Below are 26244 nucleotides of genomic sequence, written 5' to 3'. Positions count from 1 at the left end.
ACACAATCACACACACGTGGGCTTTATGCAGACGCATGCACTCACACACAATCACACACACATAGGCTTTGTGCAGATGCGTGCACTCACAATAACACACACATGGGCTTTGTGCAGACGCATGCATTCACATAATCACACACACATGGGCTTTGTGCAGATGTGTGCACTCACACACAATCACACACACATGGGCTTTGTGCAGATGCGTGCACTCACTCACACAGATACACAGCAAAACTACCCATATAAATATGCTCATATTCCACCATTAACCAAGTTTTACTTATTATCGAATCACTTCAGTATAAGGCAAAGAAAATTACTGCTGCATCAAGTAACCACAAACCCGAGAGATGGAGACACTGCTTGACCGCGCTTCAGAAGAATCACATTGTCTCTCTCAAGGGTCAGCAGAAGGACAGTAGGAGTGCTTTATGTAAAAAAATTTTTAAATCTGGAATTGCCATATTTTCCACAAAACAGAGAACCCAAATCCACACACCTGCCACCCATCAGCAAATGACATTTGGGCATATACCTTTATCATAATACTTTTCTCAGGCATTTCCAAGTCCAGGCAACTTAATGGACCTTAAACTGACATTCAAGAGTCAGTTTAAAAGGGTTGCAGAACTCTCCTACCGCCTGAATTCTTAATTTTAACACGTAGATTTCCAAGAAAATGGAACAAAAACTTGTTGCCCTATATCAAAGCAAGCCTCTCTTCTAGTCTTGAGGAAGGACACTCCTTCACCGTTAACCAGGTTTCATTTATATGGTTTCCAATCACATTATCTTTTCGGAAGAGAACATTTTTTCTGCCATTTCAGACCTGGTCATGATTTCCTAAAAAGAAAAGAAAAGAAAAGAAGATATGCATCAAATGCTGATACTCCTTCCAGAACCTAATCTTTCAACAGTCACAGTTTTGTTTTGTGGGGAACTAAGTATATTCCACGATACACACAGAGGTATCAGATACAGAAAAAACCCATATAATCCACACTTCCCAGTAACGTACAGTCAATTATCTGCTGCTAAGTTTAGCAAATGGTAATGTCTTGCAAGCTTGGGTTCAGAATCACAAGTGAGAGGCAGGGACAGAGCTAAAATGAATTTCTGAGGCATAGCTTATCTAGCGATTTGCCTCACTTTATGCAATTAACGTATTTTTGAAATTATAAATCAACTATTTATCAAAAAATACTATAAATGCCCTTTTAAAAGTAATTCTGTGGTATCTTCCTGTAGAGTCATAAATCCTGAAGTTCAGCTGTTTTCTTGAAGGTACAGGCACACAGCAGCCTCCTTAAAACTTTCATCCGACACAGTCAAACCGACACGCCGACACCAAGGCCATTTCCCGTGCCTTTCAGTGAACAGAGCTGTGGCCGCTCTCAAACTCTGCAGCCACCACAGGAATTACTCCTTAGCTACCACTGACTTCCCTCTCCTCTTCCTGTGTCTAAGCTCACGTCCCACATCCATCCTCTAATTCTTACCCTGCAGACTTCCTGTCTTGGGCCCCTCTTCAATGTCCAGATGATCCATAACTAATGTTTTTTCCCTAAAAACCGTCCTAAATCCACATCCTCTATTCAAACTTCCTGCTTAGTAAATGAAAATGAGATAGAAACTTAATACCCCAGAAAAATATCTACAAGTATAAGAGATTAATTTAGACAAACTGTCATCTTAAAGTCTTCTAAACTCTCACCTATATACAAAGTATTAGAAAATTATAGACTCCAAATCTCACAAATTAATTCTTCCTCTCTTTCACACCAACAAGTATTTATCTTGCTCCTGTTTTAAATGAGGATCCAGCTTCTTTAAACTTTACCCACAAATCAGTGCACAGTGTCTCCAGCCTGCTCAATTTGTATCCATATTAAAAAGCAACTTTCACACTTTATTTGTGAAGTACATTTCTACTTTGCGAAAATAGCTCCACGAAGATAAGCAAAAATAGATTTTACCTCATCTGAATCCACTAACACCGGAAGAGCACTGAAATAAAAGAAAAAAACATTTGACGATGTTATCAAAAGGCCAGTGTCTCGACTAAAGCTGAATATAGGTGTATTCCAGGATCCACCAATTCCCACTCTTGGACAGACAGAGCTGACAGAAATGAACACCTAGGTTCTCCAGTGGACATGGAGAAGAACTCAAACTGAAAATAACCCAAATAGGTAAACCGTGGTCTATTCATACAATGAACACTATACAGAAAAAAAAGTGAATCAACTATCGAGGAATAACATTTTAAAAACTGACACAGGGGCTGTCCCTGTGGCTGAGTGGTTAAGTTCATGTGCTCCGCTTTGGCAACCCAGGGTTTTGCCAGTTCGGATCCTGGGCGTGGACATGACACTGCTCATCAGGCCATGCTGAGGCGGCGACCCACATGCCACAGCGAGAAGGAGCCACAAGTAAAAATACACAACTATGTACCAGGGAGCTTTGGGGAGAAAAAGGAAAAATAAAATCTTTAAAAAAAAAAAAACTGACACAAGCAATCTAAAGTTACAGACGTTAGGAGAGCAGTGCCTTGGGAAAGTGGGGTCATGATTTGGGAGGAAAACAAGGGGCTTTTAGGGCACTAGTGATTTCTATTTTTTGATCTGGGTGCTGGTTACATGAGTGTGTTCATATTAAAAATTTACTGAGCTGTACACTTACGTAGGATCTGTTCACTTTCCAGAATATGTGCTATACTTCAAAAATTTCAGTGAAAAAGCAACTAAATATGAAAATAACCATCACTTCAAAATGGAAACAAAAATGAAGCAAGATCAGCAATTCTACAGGCGAGTATGTGGGAGGAATATCAATGACTAAACCATACAAATAAATATAATTCCAAACACAAGTGACATCCAACTACACATTCACTTTTCCAGCCCCTGCTATTTTTCACTTCGAACAGCTGAACAAGTGTCTGAGTGGTGATGTGCTAATCTGAAAACCCACGTCATGTGCTTTTGTGAGAACTTCAGGGGGATGAATAAGCCTGACTGTAGAAATCATTTCATTCTGTATATGTATATATCAAAGCATTGTGTTGTACACCTTAAATATATACAATTTTTATTAAAATATATATATATATATTAAAAATCAGGATGACTAAACGTATTATGAAAGGTGGTATTTATGGAATCAAGTATTTATTTAATACCCATGTCATTATTACCATTGACTGGATATCTACCAGTGAAGGGTACTGGAGAGAGAAAGAGTTACACAACACAACCTTTGCTTGGGAAAGATAATATGGATAAAAAGAAAAGGCAAATGCATAGCCTTGCTGTGTGGTAGAGCACTGACAGAGCCTGGAGGAAAAGTCTATGTGCTAGAGTTACAACATGAATGTCACATCAGTGCACAACGCGAAGACAGAAGAAAGAACTTGGAGACTGACCAGATGTGAGAAAGGAGCCAAGTTAGATTGTTTGGAATAATTCTATTAAGGACAATCCAGAGGAGAATGTTTTAAGGGAGAAATGAACCAGAGTTAGACGCCCAGAAGACAGTCTGCTGGGTGCATAGCACCTTTTTAGAGAGAAACACTAGATAAAATCTCAAAAATTGTTCTTTCTATGAGGTTAATGATGATTTAAAACCTATTAAGATGTACTCAGTACACTGAGAAGGCGAACTGTGCTACGCTGACCTCTATGGCTTATCAGAGATAAGGGAAAATCCTAACAAAGGCCATAGGAATCTCTCTTAATACAACAGATCACATGTTCATTCATGATGCTTAAATTATCTTATGATTTGCAAAATTTCAGTCCCATTTCTACAGATGTATAAAAAAGGGTTTACATGTGTAAGAAGTCTAAAGTCTAAACTTGCTTCATAAATTGTACATGAATTTTGGGTAGCACTGTGCTAAATTTCCTGTGTTGAAGTTTTCAGAAGTGAACAAGCATGGGTTCCCAAGAAACTAAAATGTTGGAAACCACCTTGGATTATACAACTCTATGGGGAGATGGAGAAAGTAGCTCAACACACCCCCAGGAGAACATGCAAAAAGAAAGCCACACCTAGCACATCACACACACACGCCAAATATAATGAAAAAATCTGAAAAGCAGCAAAAAATAAATGATACATTATACACATGAGAACAATACAACCAATGACTGAGTTCTCTTCAAAAACAATAGAAACCAGAAGATATTGGAAGGACATGTTAGAAGTGCTCAAACAGGGGCCAGCCCAGTGGCTCAGTGGTTAAGTTCGCATGTTCTGCTTCAGCAGCCCGGGATTTGCCAGTTTGGATCCCGGTACAGACCTACACACTGCTTGTCAAGCCATGCTGTGGCAGGTGTCCCACATATAAAATAGAGGAAGATGGGCACGGATGTTAGCTCAGGGCTAATCTTCTTCAAAAAAAAAAAGAAAAGAAGTGCTCAAACGAAAGTCAATCAAGATTTCCATATCCAGCCAAACTATCCTTCAAAAAAAGAAAACAAACAAATACATTTTCATGTAAAGAAAACAGAGAATTTGTTGCTAGCAGACATATACTACAAGAAATACTGAAGAAAGACCTATAGGAAAAGGTGATAACTCAGATATACAGGAAGGAAAGAAGAAACAATAAAGGCATGGGTAAATATAAAAGAATATATATATATATATATATACACACACACCTATTTTTCTTTTCTATTAAAAAAGTGTTATAGTGTATTGTAAGTTTCATAATGTCTAAGCAGTCCTCACTTTGTACAAATCCGAAATGCATGAAGTCCAGTTCCTACAGTTGAGTTAAACAACACCAGTCCCTCCACAAGACAATTCAAATTTCAGTTACTCAAAAGCACAATGAGATGCCACTTCACAGCCACTAAGAGCTAAAATCAAAAAGGCGAGCCATTAATAACAAGTGTTGGCAGGGATGTAGAGAAACTGGAAGCCTCATACATTCTGATAGGATTGTAAAATGGTGCAGCTACTTTGGAAAACAGCTTGGCACTTCCTCAAAATGTTAAACACAGAGTTACTATGTGATCCAGCAATTCCATTTCCAGGCAAATACCCAAGAGAAATGAGAATATATGTCCACACACGTCTAGAATCATCATATTCATAGTAATAAAAACCACAGATAAAGAGAAAATCCTGAGGGCAGCCAAAAACACAAAACCCACATAACATACGGAAGAGCAAAGATAAGAACTAAATCAGACTTCTTTCTGAAACCAAGAAAACCGGAAGACAGTCAAGTGACAATCTTTGAAGTGTTGAAAGAAAAAAATTGTCTATAACCAGCAAAAATACCTTTCAAAAAAGCTGAAACAAAGACTTTTCAGACAAATAAAACCTTAGAGATTCATCACCAGCATACTTGCACTACCAGAAATGTAAAGGAAATTCTTCAGGTGGAAGGAAGATCACACTGGACAGGAACTATCTAAATAGGAAGATGGGAGCAGAGAAAGGAAAGAGCAGCATGTGGGGTTATCACATCGGCTCTTCAGACTGTTCTACTGTGCAAACAGCGATCTGCAATCCTGCCTCAAACAGAGCACAGATAAAGGCAGCTGATCACTCACAGGTCCCAGAGGGGCCTCCTCTGCACCTGGTTTTTCCTATGCTCATGTTTCCCTCCAACAGCTTCCTCACCACACATGGTAGTGTGGTTACCTTTGTAAAAAAAATGTTTTACACATGTTTGAACTCTTCCATAATAGAAAGTTAAAAGAAAATAAAATGCTGCTGATCCTGATAACCTTAGATCAGAAAAGGGTGGAGTTGGTTACAGGGCACGAGCATTAAAATAGCTGTTGTACAGTGAAAAAGGAAAGAGAAAGACATGAAGGCAGGGCTGTTTTCTCTGCAGCTCGCTATGAAGTCAGTCAGTCATTCACTGGTGACGTGGGTATACAAAACACCTGGAGGGGTGCGGTATGACAAGCACATGATGAAGAGGGAAAATTAACCCTTTATACTATGGACTAAAGTTTACACCCAAACTTTAACTGGGAATATTTACACATCTGTGAATGAAGAGGGAATATTTTCTTCCACCCACTTCAAATCTTCATCCTGTAGAAATAAATATTTATATATTAACATTTGCTTATTTGCACCCAAAAGCAGAATTTTTAAATAGAATGTTTAATATAAAATTTAAGTATTTAAACATAAATGCATGACATTCTTTTAATTTTCATTAGGACAGTCTTTTAATGTCCTAATAAGTTGGCACTTATGCCACGCAGAAATTATGCTAGTATTTTCTTAAATAGGCAAACAAACAAAAAGCTGGATTTTGGATTTTTGTACTTCCTGGTTTTAGTTAGATGCACGGGTGTTATTTTTTGTGCTGAAAAACCACAGTAAAAATACAAAGAGTTGATTTATAAGATAGAAAATAGCAAAAATATTGATTTATATTGATTTTTTTTGCTCTCAGAATTCGTCTTAATTTGTTCAAGTTTTTATATTATGAATTTATAATTCTTAACTATAACTTAGAATTTTTCAACAGAGAAAGACTATGGTACAAATATTCTAAGATTACAAGAGCCTTTTTATTTCTATCACTGGTATTTATGCTCATCTCTCTACAGCAGACAAGAGAAGAACAGCAGGTAATCTGGGGTATCAATTTTTTTATAGAAACTTGCTTATAGTTATCTCACTGGGAGAAAGAAAAATAGTAAAAGGTATTTCGAATATTTTGGTTTACAATGTAAAATAAATCAAAATGTTTCTTTGTGTGGTCTACCTGGCTACATGGAATACTCTGGTTCTAGTGTTAATCACATCTTGCTCACCTAGAGAGAGACAAAGACACTGAGCCAGCCCTAACAGAGACCCCACTCTCTGAGTGAGTCTCAAGTAGAAATAAGTCAATGAGAGACAAGGCCTCTGACTTCTGATCAAGAGCGGGACTGCGTTTAATTTAGAGAAATGAAAAAGTATTTCCTTGATGTGTTTGCAAATACTGCGCTTTAAAATAAACTGAAATATATCCCTAAAATAAGAGGAAAATACCTTAAAAAACTGAAAGTTTTACAGCCCTAACACCAGATAATTAAAACTACTGTAGTTTTTTTAAAGTTTAGTTAAATTACCACAAAACAACTCAAAGAACATATTTTGAATAATTTTTATATTACCAAAAATAAAAATCAGAGAATTTACCAAATCCAACAGATAAAACTGTTCTCATATATAATTTGTCCTGTCAGAACTTATACGGATACATAAAGTTTCATACAATATTAACCACAACATACATAACAGTAAAAAAAGCAGAACATAAAACTGTATGATAGGGATTTTCATTTTGATTAATTACTTTAATAATTATCACTTTCATGCATAAATTATACCCATATTTAAAAACTCATCTCTACCCTACATTTTACCATTTTATTTACCCTTCCATAGTTAAAAAAATGCTAAATTTGGTAACTGCATAGGTAATACATAAAGTCTTTTTCCAAACAGTTAACAAACGTTATCCGAAACGGCTTCAAAAATCACTTTAAAATGCTGAAAAGCAGGCTGCCCGGTGGCGCAGTGGTTAAGTTCGCATGCTCCGCTTCAGCGGCTTGGGGTTGGTGGGTTTGGATCCTAGGTATGGACCTACACACTGCTCATCAAGCCATGCTGTGGCAGTGTACCACACACAAAACAGAGGAAGATTGGAACAGATGTTAGCTCAGCGACAATCTTCCTCACCAAAACAAACAAAAATGCTGAAAAGTGAATACAAGCTTTCACTTAAAGCTTCTCAGCCTTTCATGTGCATGTGAGCCATCCACGGAATCCTGTTAAAAAGCAGATGAGGATTCAGAAGGCCTGCGGCAGGACTGAGATTCCACGTTCCTAACGAGATTCAGGGGTGCCCCTGGCTGCTGGTGCAGGAATAGCACTCGAGAAGCGAGGCTCTCTAAGTTACGGTTATCAGACTTAACTAGGATCACTACCTCGTAACATTTATTTTCATATAAAAAATCTTGGTAAAAAAACGTTCTCCTGATGGTATGAATGTGACACTCACATAGACTTCTAAAGTGTTAAAGACTAAGATTCTATTCAATATATACTATACTCACAAAATTATCAGAAGTTGCAGGTTTAGCTGTTCCATTGGAAACCGTTTTTGAGACTCTCAATTTTACTCCTTCAGCTATAATGAGAAACATTTTAGAGATATATACATATAAAATATAAAATAACAGTGTTTTTCTTTACAGCCTCACATTTAACAATCCAATACGGAAACATACTACACATTTTCTAAAGGAGAGTGAACAGTGAAAGCTTTGGGCAGGTGCTGGCCTTAACATACCACCTGGAAATGTAGGAGGTGTGCAAAAAGTTAACAGATTTGACAACTATTTGCAACCACCACCAGGTTTTCAAGTTAGCAACTTGAATTCGCAGTCTGAATACTAGTTTTAGAGGAGTTTAAACAAGCGAGCAAACTCACATACATACACTTCACCTTAGATAGTTTCAACACATTTTAAAGTTTATAGAATTAAAAACCTTCAGGATTTTGCAGTATCATATTCAAGAAGAAAATAACTTTGGCTATCTGTTTCCTTCTGATGTATGAATTGTTGGAATGTGCTTATGGTACAAATAAAACAGGGAAGAAAAAGGTTTTCTCTGTATGTGACCAAGGCTCTTCTGTCAGCACTTTCAGTAGACCTGGAACCAGGCTGCCTCATGCGGAATTCTGGCTCGAGCTGTGCAACCCTGGGCAAAGCAATTACCTTTCTCTGACTCAGTGTCCCCAGCTATAAAAAGGAATAATAATGTCTACCTCATAGAGTTTGCATGAACGTTAATCAAGTTAGCGTATATAAGATGCCTGACGCACAATCTATGCCCAGTAAGTACTTGCTTCTGTTACTGAAGTAATTTGCAAATAGTGCCCCTCCATAAACTAGGAGGACAACTGGTACATTATGAGGAGGTCAACAGCATAAACTGATATAGAGAACAAAAGTGAGATTCCTCAACCTAACAATGTTTCCACAGGGCATTTGAAATCCAAGCATTTGAGATCTATTCTCTTAAAAGGGGCAATACACTGATTTTTTTAAATTGAAGTATAACATATATAAAAAAATACACAAATTTTAAATGTACAGTCTGAAGAGATTTTTACAAACATATATATTTATGTAATTACCATCCCAATCAAGACACTTAACATTTCCATCATCACAGAGGGTTCTTTAAATTCCTTTCCAGTCGATCTCAATCCCATCAAATGCAACCACTAGTCTGCTTTATATAATCACCACAGCCAAGTTTTGTCTGTTCTAGAACTTCATATATAGAAGTATAATCTACGGACTCTATATTCTTTTGGATTTGGCTACTTTCACTCAACACGGAGGTTTTGAGATTTATTTATGTTGCAGAATGTTGGTTACTTTTGATTACTGAGCAGTACTCCATGGGATGGGGACACCACAATGACTTTATCCGTTCACCTGTTGATGGACATTTGGTTATTTCCAGTTCCGGACTATTAAGAATAAAGCTGCTGTGAATAATAGTGTAAGTTAGTCTCTTCCTGTGGACATCCGCTTTCATGTCTCCTGGGTAAGTATAACCATGGTAGGTTGTATGGCAGGTGTATGTTTAGCTTTTTCAGAAACTGTCAAATTGCTTTCTAAAGTCTTACACCTTTACATTCCTTCCAGGAGCGTATGAGCAATCCAGCTGTTCCCTATCCTCTCCAACATTTCATGTTGTCAATCTTTTTCATTTTAACCATTCTAGTGGACATGTAGTGACTTCTCACTGTGGTTTTGATTTGCGTTTCCTGGTGACCAATTATATCAAGCACTTTTCATGTACTTTTATTCCTTTGTCCTCTTTAGTGAAATGTCTATTCAAGTACTCCATCCATTTTTTTTTTTTACAAATTGAGTTATCTTTTATTGATTTATAGGAATTCTACTTATATTCTGGATACAAGTCCTTTGTCAGATATGTGTATTTTTATATATGATATATGAGAATATTTTATCCCAGTCTACAGAAAGCCTTTTCGTTTTAAGTTTCTCCTGAGGAACATAAGCTTTTAATTTTGGTGAAGTCTAATCTACCAACTTTTTGATCTTATAGTTACTGTTTTTTGTGTCCTAAGAAACTGAATATCTCAAGGTCCTGATATATTTTCCTGTTTTCTTCCAGAGGAGTCATATTTAAGCTTTTACAGCTACGTCTATGATGCATCTTGAATTAATTATTGTGTGATGTGCATGGCAGGAGTCTAAGTGATTTGTTTCCCTTGTATTTATCCAGTTGTTCCAGCACTGTTTGTTGGAATATTATCCTTTCCTAATATAAAGCCTTGGTGCCTCTATCAAAAATCAACTGACTATACATGTGTGGAATTATTTCTTGACTCTGTTGTGCTATCCTTATGCCAAGAGCACATTATCTTGATTAGTATGACTTAAAATTTTTCTAAGTCTTGGAATCAGTCTAAGTCCATTAATTTTATCTTATTGAGATACATAATTCCCACACCATAAAATGTACCATTTTGAAGTGTGCAGTGCAGTGCATTTTAAGACACTCGAGCAAGTGTGCGATCATCACCACTATCTAATTTCAGAGGATTGTCATCACCCTAAAATGAAGCTCCACACTCCCCACACACTCCTTCCTCCAGCCCTGACAATCACTCACTCACTTTCTGTCTCTATGGATTTACCTGTCCTGGTCCTTTCCTATAAATGGAATCATACGGTATGTGATCTTTTGTGATTGGTTTCCTTTACTTAGTGTAATGTTTTCAAGAGTCATCCATGTTGTGACTACAAACGCTCTTGTAGGTCTTTTGTTTTTCCACATACACTTTAAAATCAGCTTAACCATTTGTGTTTTTTTAGTCAGCTAGAGTTACGACCGGGATTGTACTGAATCCACATATCAGTTTGGGGGACTGCCAGCTTAACAGTTTGGAGAGTTACAATTCGTGAGTATGTTCTCTCTCTATATTTGCTTATTCTAAAATTTCTATCTGCATTGTTTTATAGTCTTCAGTGCAGAGGTTTTGCACATTTTTCATTAAATTTATTCCTAAATATTTTATTTTTGAAGCTATAGTAAATAGTATTTTTAATTTCATTTTCTGTTTTAATTGACTATATAGAAAAACAACTGATTTTTGCATATTGGACACATATTCTACGACTTTGGTATATAGTCATGTGTCATTAGCAACCGCGAAACCTTCTGAGAATGTGTCATCAGGCGATTTCGTCACTGTACGAACACCACAGAGTGCACTTACACAAACCTAGCCAGTACACCCTACCTCACACCTAGGCTATGTGGTACTCACCGTCATATATGTGGTCTGTCACTGACTGAAACATTGTTATGCAGTGCATGACTGAATTCACTTAGTTCTACTGTATTTTTTTCTTTTTTGTAGACTCCTTAGGATTTTTCTACATCCAGAATCTTGTTGTCTGCAAATAAAAGCAGTTCTATTTCTTCCTTTCAACACTTTATGCCTTTTACATCCTTTGGCTTTTGTTTGTTTTGCCTTCCTGCACTGGCTAGGACCTCCTGTATAATGTTGAATCAAAGTGGTGAAGATATCCTTGTACTTTGTTCCTCATCCCGGGAGGAAAGCATTCACTATTTCACTATTGAGTATGATTTTAGCTGTAGAGCTTTTTCATACCATTCTATACTTAGTTTGCTAAGTGACTTTTAAAAAATCATGAATAGGTATTGAATTTTGTGATATGTATTTCTGCATCTACTGAGATAATAATGTCATTTTCTTCCTCATTCTTTTAATTTAATAAAAGGTGAATTACACTGACTGATCTTCAAATGTTGAACAGACTCGTAACCCTAGGATAAAGGCCATTTGACAATGATGGTCTTTCTGTATTCTGTTAGATTTTATTTACTAATTTTTTAAAGGAATTTTATATCTCTACTCATTAGTGATATTGGTTTGTAATTTTTTCTTGTCTTGCCTTTGTTAGATTCTGGCATCTAAGCTGTGCTGGCCTTATACATTGAGTTGGGAAGTAAAGTATTCCCACCTCCTCTACATTCTAAAGCGTTTGTGTAAGATTGGAATATTTCTTCTCTGAGCATTGGAAAGAATTCACTAGTGAAACCATTTGGGCCTGGTCATTTTTGGGAAGATTTTAAATTCTGAATACAATTTCTTTAATAGATATAGGGCTATTCAGATTTAGTGGCATAAGGTTAAAATTAAAATTAGATTAGGGTAGTAGTTTCTTAAGTGTACTTTTCAAGGAATTTGTTCATTTCGTCCAAATAACCAAATGACCAGCATGAAGTTGTCCATAATATTCCCTTACTTACCCTTTCATACTGTAGTAACGTCCTCTGTATTATTTTCAACATTGGAAATGTGCCTTGCTGCGCCGTTTTGTCTTTATTTCTGGTTTAGACTACGGAAAGGTGAATCCATTTCTATTAATCTTTTCAAAGAAATTATTTTGGCTTTGTTGATTTTTTCTATTTCCCTGTTTTCTATTTCACTGATGTAGGCATACTTAACTTTACTATTTCCTTCTTGCTAATTGCTCCAGGTTTAATTTGCCCTTCTTTTTCTAGCTTAAGGTGGACACATAGATCACCGATTTTACATGTTTCTTCTTTCCTGTTCTTATTGGCAATATAAGCATTCAAAGCTATTAATTTTCCTTTAAGGACTGATTTAACTGCATCCCACAAAATCTGACATGCTGTGTTCTTTCATTTAGTATGAAATATTTTCTAATATTCTTTCAATCCATGAGTTACTTAGAAATGTATTGCTTAATTTCCAAATGTCTGATTATTTTGTAGATATCTTATTAGACTAATTTAACCTTTATCGTCATAAAACATACCTATACGACTGCAATCCTTTGAAATATATGGAGAGTTTTTTAATGATCTATCTTATTCCATGTGGACTTGGTCATTTATTCTGAAGTTGCTAAATGTAATGTTCTATAAATATCAATCAGGTCAATGAGGCTGATAGTTTTATTAAACTCCTGTACATTGTTACTACTATATGTACTTGTTTTATTAATTACTGAAAAAGGGATATTAAAATATCAAACTATGACTGTATTTGTCTATATCTCTCTTTAGAGCTTCAAAATTCATGAAACAAAATTTGACAGAACAGTTATTAGTTATGTACACATTTAGGACTATCTCTTTTTGATAAATTCACCCTTTTATTATTAACAAATGACACTTTTTAAAATCACGGGTAATACTTTCCTGAGGTTTACTTTGTCAAATACTAAAACAGCCACACTAGCTTTCTTATGTTCAGTGTTTCCATGATACACCTCCTTCCATTCTTTACTGTAACCAGTCGGTGTCATTTTTAAAGTGTCTCCTGTCGACATCGTATAGTTGAGTTTCACTTTTTTGCTTTTTTTACAGTCTGACAATCTCCGCCTATTAACTTGAGCATTTAGTCCACTTGCATTGAATTTAATTATTAAAATACTTAGGTTTAAGTCTACCATTTGCTAATTTGTTCTACATTTGTCCCCTGTCCTTCCTTCCCTGTACCTTTTAGGTTAAAGAACGTGCTTTAATATTCCATTCTATCACTTCTACTGGCTTTTTAGCTGTATCTCTCTGTATTTTTAAATTTGATCTCCAAAGAGTCCAATATGCTTCTTAGCTTATCACAATCTACTCTGAATATATCTAAGAACTATAATACAGTACTGATTTCATTTACCCCTCTCCTATCCTTTGTGCTATAGTGATATATTTTACTTCTATGTTATAAATCCAATAATACATTATTTTTGCTATAAAATGTCAACTGACTTTTAAAAGATTAAAGAAAAAAAAAAGGAAAAACCTTTTACATTTACCCACGTATATTTTCAGTGCCCTTCCTTCCTTCCTTCAGTTTCTTTTATAGCTGAATTTCAAATTGACAGCATTTCTATTCAGTCTGAAGAATTTCCTTTAGCGTTTCTCCTAGGACAGGTCTGCTAATGACCAATTCTTTCAGATTCCAATTATCTGAAAAATATCTTTATTTCATCTTCATTTTTGAAATCTATTTTTGCTGGATACAGGATAAGTTGACACATTTTTTCCATTCAATACTTTAAAAATGTCACTCCATGGTCTTCAGCACTCCACTGCTTCTGAAAAGTCTGCTGTCATTTTTATTAGTGAACTCCTGAATTTAATGTATCTTTTCTCTGGCTTCTTTTGAAGAGTCTTCTTTGCCTTTGGTTTTTAGCAGTTTGATTATGATGTCTACGTACGGTCTTCTTCGTGTTTATCTTGTTTCCCGCTCACTGAGCTTCCTGCATCCGTGGGTTGCTCTTAATTTGAGACATTTTTTGGCCAATATTTTTTTCAAACATTCTTTATGCCTCATTCTCTCTTCTCCTTCTGGAGCTCAATTACATATTTGTTAGACTGTCTGACACTGTTCCACAAGTCACGGAAGTCATGTTGACTTTGTTTCCGATCTTTTGTCTCAGGGTTTCAGCTTGTAAAGTTTCTTTAGTCTCCAAATGTTCACTGACTTTTATTTGGTTGTATCCAATCTACTCATCTACTATCAATCCCATCCAGTGAATTTAATTGAGATATTCTATTTTTCAGTTTTAGTATTTCAATTTTTTTGTTTCCCTATCTCTCCTGAAATTTCCCTTGTCTTTACCAATGTTTTCTTATAGATTCTTTAACATATTTATCTTTAAAGTCTTTTATATCTTTAAAGTCATTCCTGCTTAATTATAACATCGTGTCCACCTCTAGATCTCTACCGACTGATTTTTCCGTTAACTATGGGTCACAGTCTCCAGTTTCACACCATATCTAGTAATTTACTATTGCATACTGGACACTGAGGATGGTATCACGTAGACTCTGGATTCCCTTACCTTTGTCTGGAAGTGTGGCATTTTGTTCCAGCAGGCATTAAATTACTGCTGGATCACTTTGGTCTTGTGGAGACATGCTTTTAGATTTTACTAGGATGGGTTTATTTCAGCTTAGCTTTAGTCCTAGGGTGAATTTCAGTGGTCCAGAATGTGGGCTTTACTTCTAAGGAGTGGCCCTGCTGGGGTTTTAATGGAAAGCCCAAGGTGTTTAACCAGGGACTTCTAACTTGCCGAGATTCAAATTTCAAACTCCATGGTGGGCAGCTGCTGAAATTTCTGTTCTGCTTCTTAGCCTAATGGCTATCGTTTCTCCTCTGGCCTCTTGGAGTCACTTTGCCCATGTCCAGTTCAGGCATCAGCTAAGAATTGAGAGACTTCATAGATTTTGGAATTTCCCCCTTTGTGGCTCTCTCCTCAGTGTCCAGGCATTCTTACAACCCTAAACTTCACTCTCCAATTCCTTGCATCAGTAAGATTGCACCTATCTACTTGAGCTCTAACTACTGTACCATCACATCGACTAGGATGCATTCTGGACCAAAGCTCCATAAATGAGGAACTTATGAGGAGTGTGGTTCTCTTCTTTCAATCGTTAAATCTTCTCCAGTTTCTGCCTGCTTTTGGTTGCTCTCCAGTGCCTTCAAACAGTTAATTTTTAAAAATATTCTGTCCAGAGTTTATACTAGCTACCATCAGGAAGGTTATTTAGTTCAATACAATTCACTCCATTAATATTGGAGCCAGAACCTTAACACACTGAATTTTAATATCTTTGTTGTAAGGTTTTCAGGTTTCCTTTGTTAATAGTAAAGTCAGAAAAACATGAAAGAAGTAGTTGTAGGTGAGAATAAGATGAGAGGAGGTAAAAGGAAGTGGGGACACTGAAGACATATTGATTATGTTGCAATTTTTAGACAATTAGAGCACTCAAAAAAAATTGTGAAAAAGAACGCTACTAATAAGAGAAACCAAAGTAAAGCAAAATGGAACTAATATAAAATTACTCTCAATATCTGAATTACTTATTGATGTTGCCTTAACCAATGCTTAATTAGAATATTACGGTAAAATTAATAAAATGATAAAATGCTGTGTAGAAATTAATAGAAAGATAAAAATAGCACTAAAACCACAATGAGGGCATGACCAGGAAATTACTGATGTGCATACTTTTAAAAAAGCAAGATGTGATTCAGAGAAATTTAGCAATCATCATTAAGAAGACGAATATTATTTAGGAGCTAAGCACAATATATACCAAATCGCTCTTGTGAAAAAGTGTACCTACTTCAATACTCACACTTTAAGAGAAAACAAGTAACAAAAGCTCAAACTACATTAACAATCTCAAAAATTTCATTACTGACTTTTCTTTTTGTGACTATCTACCATAATATAGGTTTCTGCAGATACAGTTTTAAAAATATCTTATAGGAAAAAAAGTATGTGACCTTGCATCACAGTAAAGGTACAATATTTCTGTTACAATATGTACATTGGTCATTTAATAAGAAAATATATCACTCACTTAAATTTTCAGATGTCACCATGAATTCTTCAATTTCATCATCAGAATCATCTATTAAGGGCATGAAGGCATATCTATATCAAAAACAAGGAATAGTTTTACTAGTGTGTTTAAACCTATTCAGTTTTCCATTTATATCTTAAAAAGTCATTGCATACCAAAATATCTACATTTTAAAAGTTTCTCATAAAGTAAAATAAAAATTTAATTATTTTACTCTCAAATTAGCAAAGATTATTGTTAAGAAACTGAAACTGGAGCTCCTAAACCCTGTCAGCAAAAGCATAAATGGATAAAATCTCTCTGGCAAGTAACTTTGCAATATACAATGAATGTTCAGAGAAGGGAACTTCCTGCTGTACTTTTTTCTCCATGTCACGTTTACCTGCCTTCCCACTACTTTTTAGCTTATCCCCTATTGAAACAGAAGTTGCTAATCTGAGAGGTGAAAATAAAGCACACTGATTGAGCCACATTTACTAGGTCCAAAAGCATTCAAAAAGCCTTGCTGATAATAGCAAAAACCTAGAAAGAAAGTGTCTAATAATTAGGGACTGCTTATGTAAATTATGCAACACTCATATTACAGAATGCCGTATAGCCATTGAATGTGGTAGATCTATATAAGATGATATGGGAAGATATATCCTGTGGGTTTTTTTCTTTGATGAGGAAGATTGGCCCTGAGCTAACATCTGTTGCCAATCTTCCTCTTTGTGCTTGAGGAAAATTGTTCCTAACATCTATGCCAATCTTCCTCCACTTTATATGTGGGATGCCACCACAGCACGGCCTAATGAATGGTGTAAAAGTCTGTGCCTGGGATCCAAACCCACAAACCCCAGGCCGCCAAAGCAGAATGCACAAACTTAACCACTGTGCCACCAGGCTGGCCCCAGGGAAGATATGTCTTAAACAAGAAGGTGTAGAACAGTGTACATATGTACGTGTGTATTATTATTACTATATCACTTTAAAAAGAGCAGGAGAAACACACACAGTGGTATATTCCTTCTTTCTTCCTTTTTTGGTGAGGAAGATTAGCCCTGAGGTAACATCTGTGCCAAGCCTCCTCTATTGCTGCATGTGGGATGCCTCCACAGCATGGCTGATGAGTGGAGTGGAATAGGTCTGCACCAGGGATCCAAATCTGTGAACCTGGGCAGCCAAAGCGGAGTGTGCACAACTTTAACCACTTGGCCATGGGGACAGCTGCTGGTATATTCTTTCTCATTTTTTCCTAAAAAAGCGTACAAGAAACTTACCAGCACTTTCCTTGGGGATGAAGAACGAGGCAAGGGAAGGTGGGGCTTCCTTTCACATGCAGTCGACAGCACAACTTCCTGAACTTGGCTTTCAAGCTCTACGATTTTGGTCCCACCCTTCCTTTCCAGCTTTCTCTCCCTCCAATGTAAGTAGTATTAGCCATGCCTCAGAGACCTCCAAAGTATACCATGTTTTTTCCCACTACCCCAGAAAATGTACATTCTTTCATAGCCATCTTTCACTGTCCTGCTCCGTTCCTCAAAGCATAACACAAACACTGTCTTTCCATAGAGCCTTCCTCACCCCTCTCCTATCTTCCCCTGGACTACATTTATACATCTCTTCCTTCACTGTCTTGCTTTGTTATGTCTGTCTCCCTACGTGACTGTATACTCCTTTGAAAGCAAGGACTATTTCCCCACAGTTTCTACAAATGCTTTAGGGAAGCCTTTTAACACTGTAGCAGGTGATCAACAAATGCTTGCCGAACTTGAGTTTTCCTCCGTTAGGTACCTTTGATTATTTGCTGATGGTCTCCACAAAAACATTATTACAATAAGAATAAGTGAAAAAAGGAAGCTCCAAAATGCATCATCAACCCAGCGTTCCATCCAATCCTATAACAAGGACAATTCAAACATGAAGTTATTTTTTTTTTCTGCTTTTTCTCCCCAAATCTCCCCAGTATATATAGTTGTATATTTTAGTTGTGGGTCCTTCTAGTTGTGGCATGTGGGATGCTGCCTCAGCATGTCCTGATGAGCGGTGCCATGTCGGCGCCCAGGATCCGAACCAGCAAAACCCTGGGTCGCCAAAGTGGAGCACACACTCAGCCACAGGGCCAGCCCCCCAAAAAAGTTACTTTTCTGATAAACATAAACATACAGATTTCCCATTGATATAATGTACAATGACAAGTACTAATGAAATCTTTCCAACTGGTAAGTCTTCCAAATAAATAAGTACATATTTTTTCAAGAAACATAAAAACTAACACAAAGTATCTTTATAAAATCAACATTAATGCTTACTTCAGCCTTATAATCAATGAGATGAATAAAATCCTAACATAAATTACATAGTTTGGTATCATAATAAAAAGAATTTCAGAGTTTAAAGGGGCTTTGAAGGTCATTTACTCTATTTTCTAGATGAGAACAGTCATGAGGCAGGTTAATAGCAGAATTAGAACCAAGCTGACAATGGGTCTTTTTGACACTGCTGACCTTAGACTTTCTGATACAAAAATCTCAATGCAGTATTTTTCCCAATAGGTTATTTTGCTTTTAATAAGACAGGAGATTTTATTATATGGTGGTAGAAATGTTTCTACAGGGCTGTTTCACATTATAAACATTCCCTTCCATAAAATTTTAGGGTTAACAGAAAAACTTAGAAAACAAAAAGCCAAAAGATACACTTGGAATTCCAAGTGAAAAATAAAACGTGAGGGAAGGGGAAAGAAAAAATTCAGTCTCTCCTCTCACTAAGTTATCCCTAGGCAGCAGAAGTCCCAGAGTTTTAGAGGGCTGCTTGTAATTGTTCATACAGAACCAGAGACAAGCTCCAAATCAAGAAGCCCCCAAAAGAGGGCCTTCCACATGTTAAGTCTAACAAACGCATCTTCTTCTAACTAGAGAACCCATGGGGAGTATCTCCTGAATGTTCATAATGACTATACCATCCTAGAAACACGTCAGACTGAAGGTTTACAGCTCATTCAGACACAAACAACCCAATTTCATGTTATGCAGGAAGCAAAAGATTTCCTGTTATCTTAAATTATATAGGGAGAGAATTATTTTTCAAAATATATAAAAGGAAGTTCAGAAAAGGGCATAACTGGAAAAGTAGGTTTAGGAGGAACTTTTTCAGATTCATTTAAAGGAGGTAAAAGTTTTTATAATTCATATACAATAATCCAAAGTAAACAGAAAAATCTCCACTAAAATTACTTCTCTTTACAAACACAAACTAAATTCTTCAAAATTACACAAAATAGTATAATTAAAAATGGAAACTGTTTAAATAGGAAGATTATACTTACTGATCGACATTTTGCAATTCTAAACGTCTTAACTGTCCACACCATAAACACTACAGAAGCTGAAACACACCAAAAAAGTCAGCTTTAAAGGAACATGCAATACTGCAATAATTTATTATAATGAGGAAAATTAAATTGCTTACCCAGTACAGCGAAGATGAGAGTATTTGTGAAGTGCCTGTATAAAGAAAATTTCACTGTGTTCTTTCTTAGCCTTAGAGTCTTCATAGTTTGTGCCAAACTTATAAAGATGTGAAAAAAGTTAAGGGAAAACATTTTACATAATAATAAACAGTTAAAATAAAAAACAAAATAAGACCTACTGCATCTCCAAAATTAGTACTGCTAAATATAGTTCCTATAATTTAAAGTTAATAAAAACAGAGAAAACGTTATTTCAGCCAATATTGTATGACCATGACACCAATTTTATCACAGAATTTGCTTTACGATGTACCATTGTCTGAACTAAATGAACTTCAAGGACCACATAAGCAAGAAGATCTGTGATGTGCTCCTTCAATGCCAAGCTCCCAAAACACAGGATGGAGTCACCCCCTAAACGCCGGGTCCCCCAGGCTGGACGCTGTTTAGACACATTGTGACATGCTGTTGGGCTTGTGCTTTTCTATCTCTGTTTCTTTCTTATTTTATTCTTTCCAGTCTATTCCCGTTTTATCTTCTGAATGACCGAAACTAAGAAGTTAGGTCATCTACCAGTTCCATTCTATAAATTTAAAAACTGAAGTATGTCAAATAAAACGAATCTGGACTTGGGTAAGGAGTCGCTTTACTGAAAAGGTTCCTGCAATGGAGATGGAGGATCAGCACAACAGGGAGAACACTGCAATCTGCACGCTGAGACCTGCACGAGGCCCAGAGTCAGGCAGGGCAGGGCTTGGCTTTCACAGGGAGGCGGAGGTCTAGGGGAGTGGGTGGTGTGACTGATCAGGAAATGACCTTCCTTGGGGTCAGATTCTCAGGAAAGGCCATTAAGGAAGGCTGTGGGGGGACAAAAGCTCAGGGACCTGGGAGAAGGAGACCACTTGGTTTGGTCCAGTCTGGTATTTGTCCAGGTGGTCAGTGGGGGCACAGGTCTGTATCTGGCCTTGTCACAGGTAAACAAGGGGCATCTGGGAAGCTCACCCAAGTCCTGTGGGGAAATGGGGTTCTTTGTAGTAAGCCTTTTCCCAGAACATCAAAGGTTACGCTTCCCCTAACCAGGGCTGGTTTCCAGGAGCACAGGCTCAGGGAAAGCACAGCACGATCCAGTGTGAACAGGCAGAGAGGGCTTCCGCACTGGTCCCGCAGCAGCGCAGCCGGGACTCAAGCCAGAGCCCCCTGTCTGTACTTCCTCTGGAGCACACCACCAGCTTTGTTCATGAACCAGGCACGGAAAACAACCGAGGTGAACAAAAGAACGGAAGCGGCAAGTTTTGCACTTATGCTTTCTATTTTAAATTCCAAATACGCCACTGATCGAAAACTTCATTTTAGTTCTAAAACTACCAAAATTGCTTTTTCAATTTTTCTAAATGACCAGTAAATTGCAAAAGAAGATCAATTTCTAAAATAACACAATCCAACCAATTAAGGCCACTCTCAGAATTTCCAAAAACACAAATGTGCTTTAACTCTTTCAACATATGAAGACAAATACTTTTTAGAAATTCCTGACCAAAACCAATTTCCTATGTTAAAAACCTAATCTTGTTTAATAATTTGAAAGCGTTTTTAAAAGCCAAGGAATAAAAAGATCAAAAGCACCTCCCAAACTGCCTAAGGCCCACTTACCAAGGCACTGCTAATTTAGGCAAAGCGTGAACCCTTCTCCCGGTTAAGGAGGGCAGGAAGGAGAGCAAACGGGCCCATCAGCCCAGGGAGAGGCAGCATGGCCGTGCAGCTGCGGCAGGAAAGGATATCCACCAGCACAAGCCAGAGTCAAGGAGAGAGAGCGGCAGGCTGGCCAGCAGCACAAGATCAGGGTCATCTGCCTGCAGCAAAACAGCAAAAAACATCAAACAAACAAGCAGGAAAAAAGAGGTGGCAGGGCTTCATGAGAAAGGCTATGGCTTTTGAATTTTTCAGGCTGTTTTTCTCTATTACTTTAGAATTAGATTCTTACAGAATCAGCTACAGTGAGTTCATGAAAATCAAAGGCAGCAGGTCATTATCCAAGCACTCAAGTCTACATGTGTGCAGTCCTGCTGCTTCCGCTTGTCGCTTGCAATCATTTGTGAAACCCGCCACCTTTCTGCACAGACAAAGCAGACTTTTCATTTCAGTAGTGACAGTGACCAAACAGCAATCTAAAAACAAACATCAGAAACTCAAGTACAAGCAGAAATAGACAATAAATGTCCCTTCTCTCACCACGAAAAGAATCAAGATAATTTTAACTTCTGGAATTAGGACTTTTATCTTAAACACCTTTATTTAAAATATTAACAACAAGCAAACTAAATCTTTCGCCTTGTTTTCCTTATGCTCTCACCCCGATTTGCCTGCTTATGTGTTGGAATGGACCAAACCAATGCTGTCCACAAAGGTGATAACTTACTCTCACTCAAATATAGATGGAACTAGAGCCTTCATAGCTGCTTTTCTCTGGAATTTCCTGCCAAGTGGCATTACTTTGTATTTTGCCCAATGGACTACCTTGTGGATGGTTAAAACAAGAAATCTTTGACGTACATATCTGTAAATTACCAGGAGAAAAGATAATATAGTTGGTTTTTGTTTTTTGTTTGTTTTGGTGAGGAAGATTGGCCCTGAGCTAACATCTGCTGCTAATCTTCCTCTTTTTGCTTGAGGAATATTGTCCCTTAGCTGACATCTGTGCCAATCTTCCTCTATTTTTTGTATGTGGGACATGCCACAGCATGGCTTGATGAGTGGTGTGTAGGTCTGTGTCCAGGATCCAAACCCATGAACCGCAGGCCGCCAAAGTGGAGTGTGCGAACTTAACCACTATGCCACAGGGCTGGCCTCATATAGATTTTTTTAAAATGCAAAGTCTACAGCTCAATTAATTGATTCAAGAACATAACTCTCTTACTTGTTAAAGGTTCTAAACATATACAATTTTAGAAATAAGACAATTCCAAATTGAACAGCTATCTTAAGCTCATTCACTAAACACATAATGACTGAAGAAAAGACATCAAGAACTGGAGACAGTAACGCTGAGACCAATAGCTAGCTCATCTTCACTGCAGTTCTGCCCATCCAGATTCCAGGCGTGCTTGCACTGCCTGCCCACTGTTCTCCAGTCAGGCGAGACCCCTAACAAGCGCTGTGGCGCAGCCCCGGCAGAGCCGGCTCTACAGGCCTTGGGGATGAGCACTCAGAGCTGGAACACTGATCGCGTGCAGAATTGAGGAACGCACTTCACCTTTTTAACAACTGAACGCCTTCACATGTTTTTTAATGTAGAAAATATCAAAAACCACACTAGAGAAAGATATTTATATCACTCTCTGAGAAGAGTGGATTTATTTAACTATAATTTTATTCAGTAAACTTGGATTCTAAACTAGTAGCTCTCAACACAAGTAGAATACAATTTTTAAGCAATTCGGTTAGAAACAACTCTATAAATCAGGTTGTATCTCTTAACTAGACATTCCTCAGACACTGGGGGTCCGTGGATATAATTTAGGAGGTTTTTGTTTTGTTTCTTTTGTGAGGAAGATTGGCCCTGAGCTAACATCTGTGCCAGTCTTCCCCTACATTACGTGCGATGTAGCCACCACATGGCTTGATGAACTGTGCTAGGCCCATGCCAGGGATCTGAACCTGTGAAGCCCGGGCTGCCAAAGTGGAGTGTGTGAACTTAACTACGCCACCAGGCTGGCCCCAAGGAGGTTCCTAAATGCCCCAGTGCACACCAAACTCCTCTGTGGGGTATGTGTCTGTAATCTGTGAAGAGAGACTCCACAGCTTTCATTAGCTTTCAAAGGCATCTCTGATCCCAGGACACAAACATGGTTAAGAACCACTGCTTTAGAGAATAAAGATAATAAAGGAAAAGGTTTTTGTTTTGTTTTTAACTTGGAAGCATACCAAGAATTCACAAACAGGGAACTTGAAGAATAGGCAGGCCAGGCTTAGAAAAAACCACCCACAAGGGATTCAGGGAGGCCTATCAAAAGACCTGTATTTGGGGCTGGCCCAGTGGCGCCGCGGTTAAGTTTGCACATTCTGCTTTGGTGGCCCGGGGTTCACCGGTTTGGATCTGGGTGTGGACCCACGCACCACTTATCAAGCCATGCTGTGGCAGGCGTCCCACATACAAAGTAGAGGAAGAGGAGTATGGGTGTTAGCTCAGGGCCAGTCTTCCTCAGCAAACAGAGGAGGATTGGCAGCAGTTAGCTCAGGGCTAATCTTCCTCAAAAAAAAAAAAGAGCTCTATTTGCTAGCACACCTGCAGAAAGGGAGAGCTTCCTTGTAGAGAAGGGACACAGGCAAATTCAAGCCCTCTGGCCCTTCCTGTGAGAGACAAAGATGAGAAAATGGAAAAAAATACAAGAAAAACAAAAGAACATTCAACGTTCACAGCTAAAAAACGACTATGAAAGACAGTAGACACAAAAAGAACCTGGTAAAAATAAAGTCATCTATAGGAAAGAGTTTCAAAGAGGACACGATGTAGAAGAAACAGATAAAAATGTGCTGGGCTCTGCCTCACCCTGCATTCTGCTGTGACCAGATCATAGTTTCTATAGAATTCCTCCTATTTCTGTGAATGCATTTTAGAGGGCCCTGTCTTGGAGGAAAAAGCACTGGAATTCCCCAGGTACAATGTGAGTCACTGCATCAGTGAGGGGGGGTCCCCCAGGATCAGTTAACACTGCCTCTAAAACTTTTCCTGCTATAATATGGCTTCTGCCTCACCACCTTCACTGAAGCCACTCTCCTACTGTCCCCACTATGACCTCTGGAATGAACAAAGCCACATAGGTGCGCCTTGGGAATTCACCTCTCTGCTGTACTGGCTACTGTTGACCACCTCTCCTTATCAAAGCTCTCCCAGTCTCCACTGCAGGACAATGTCCTTCACCCTGGTGTTCCTTCCATGCACACTTCCACTCCACTAGGCACCATCCTGGCTCCTCTCTTCTCTTGCTGGTCTACACGTTCTTCTTGGGTTGCTTGCCACAGCTGCAACCTTCTCCCACACAAAGATGACCTCCAACTTTCATCACCCGTTCTGACTCCTGCAAACCCAAGCTGGGGTTTCCAACTCTTCACACTAATGCCCCAGGCAGCTCAAACCTCATCCATTATGGTCCCTTCTCCAAGTTCACTGCCTGGAGAATGGCAACGCTGCCCCCGGCCACCCAAATGAGACATGCAAGATATCTCTGAAGCCTTCTCTCCCGTCTTTTGCCACCCATTTCTAGCAAGTCTATTATTTAGAGTCTTTTTTCCGTTTCCTCTGCCCTATTTCTAATCCTCACCATCTCTTCTTTGAACTACTGCAAATGACTCCTTACTAGACTTCCTGTCTCTAGTCTCTCCTTTCCCAAGCGATCTTTTCACGTCATCCTTGAGTTCTTTCTAACACAGATTTCATGTTATTCACCCGTGCAGTTTCAATTCCTCTATTTTCTACCTTCAGAAGGGACTCTAACTTCCTGAGCATGTCATTCTATCCTATTCTTCTGGATCCACCTTCCATGATTCTCCCAACATGCTCACCTACAGGCAAGCTACTCTGGGACAGTCTGCCACTGTCCCTATATTTTCATGCTTCCAGCTATTTGTTCCCCTCAATTCTTCCCAGAAGCCTTTTCCCCAGTTCTCTTCCTACTAAACCTCTATTTGTTCTCCTAGTCTCAAGTTAAATGTTACCATCTCTATGAAGTCTTTCCTGACTTTATGCTAGAATTAATTTCTCCCTTCTCCCTGTTTGCAGGGCACCTTTCTAAAATGGCAATTACTATTGCTGTATTGCTCCTAGTGATGCATTTGTCTCCCCTACCAGATCCTGAATTCCTTAAACGCAGGGACAATACCTTTTCTTCCATACTTCCTCAGTATGGGGCACATACTGAGCACTTGTTTGCTGAACTAAGTAGAGAAAATAAAGATATTCTTTGCTTGGGGAATTGTTACTTTTTCACCCTCAACTAAATTCCTATATTCAGGTAACAACAATGTCTAACTATATTTCTTTCTATTATTATTACAAATTAAATGTAATCTGATTTTAATGATACAAAAAACTATCTTAGAAGGACATAGTAAAGGATATGAACCATACAACAATGGAGTCAATAACTGCTAAAATAATGTCACCCAAAATAACCGCTAAATGGTCAGAACCCTGAAAGATAAAAATAGGAAAATAGTACAGTTTCATTATACTATAGGAATTATCATCTGATGAAAAACAATTTAGCTCATCTCATCACTTTAGAAAAGCCACAAGAAAGGTTTTATTTCCTAATAGAACTGCACTTAAGCAC

General features: G+C 37.9%; 1 protein-coding gene across 4 annotated transcripts in view; it reads right to left on the bottom strand.

Annotated features, from left to right (window-relative positions):
• Positions 1-263: 263 nt before the first annotated feature.
• TMEM87B (transmembrane protein 87B) overlaps positions 264-26244 on the bottom strand; it is a 51705-nt gene continuing 25724 nt past the window's right edge. Inside the window, exons 11-19 of one of the 4 annotated variants that reach the window (XR_011425937.1) lie at positions 26032-26102; positions 19915-20024; positions 19772-19830; positions 17724-18341; positions 16459-16532; positions 8094-8167; positions 6017-6069; positions 1983-2013; positions 264-849 (exon numbers count right to left, since the gene is read on the bottom strand). Coding sequence is in view for 2 of the 4 variants with exons in the window: in XM_023618731.2 (XP_023474499.2) it covers positions 790-849; positions 1983-2013; positions 6017-6069; positions 8094-8167; positions 16459-16532; positions 18238-18341; positions 19772-19830; positions 19915-20023; positions 26031-26102 (636 nt within the window). In the remaining 2 variants the exon portion in view is untranslated. Of the gene's footprint in view, positions 850-1982; positions 2014-6016; positions 6070-8093; positions 8168-16458; positions 16533-17723; positions 18342-19771; positions 19831-19914; positions 20025-21693; positions 21766-26030; positions 26103-26244 lie in introns of all 4 variants that reach the window. The other 3 variants (XR_011425938.1, XM_023618731.2, XM_023618732.2) reach the window with 3 other exon arrangements.

Source organism: Equus caballus, chromosome 15 (assembly GCF_041296265.1).
Source record: "Equus caballus isolate H_3958 breed thoroughbred chromosome 15, TB-T2T, whole genome shotgun sequence".
Classification (NCBI taxonomy): domain Eukaryota; kingdom Metazoa; phylum Chordata; class Mammalia; order Perissodactyla; family Equidae; genus Equus; species Equus caballus.
This window is presented reverse-complemented; position numbering and strand designations above follow the sequence as displayed.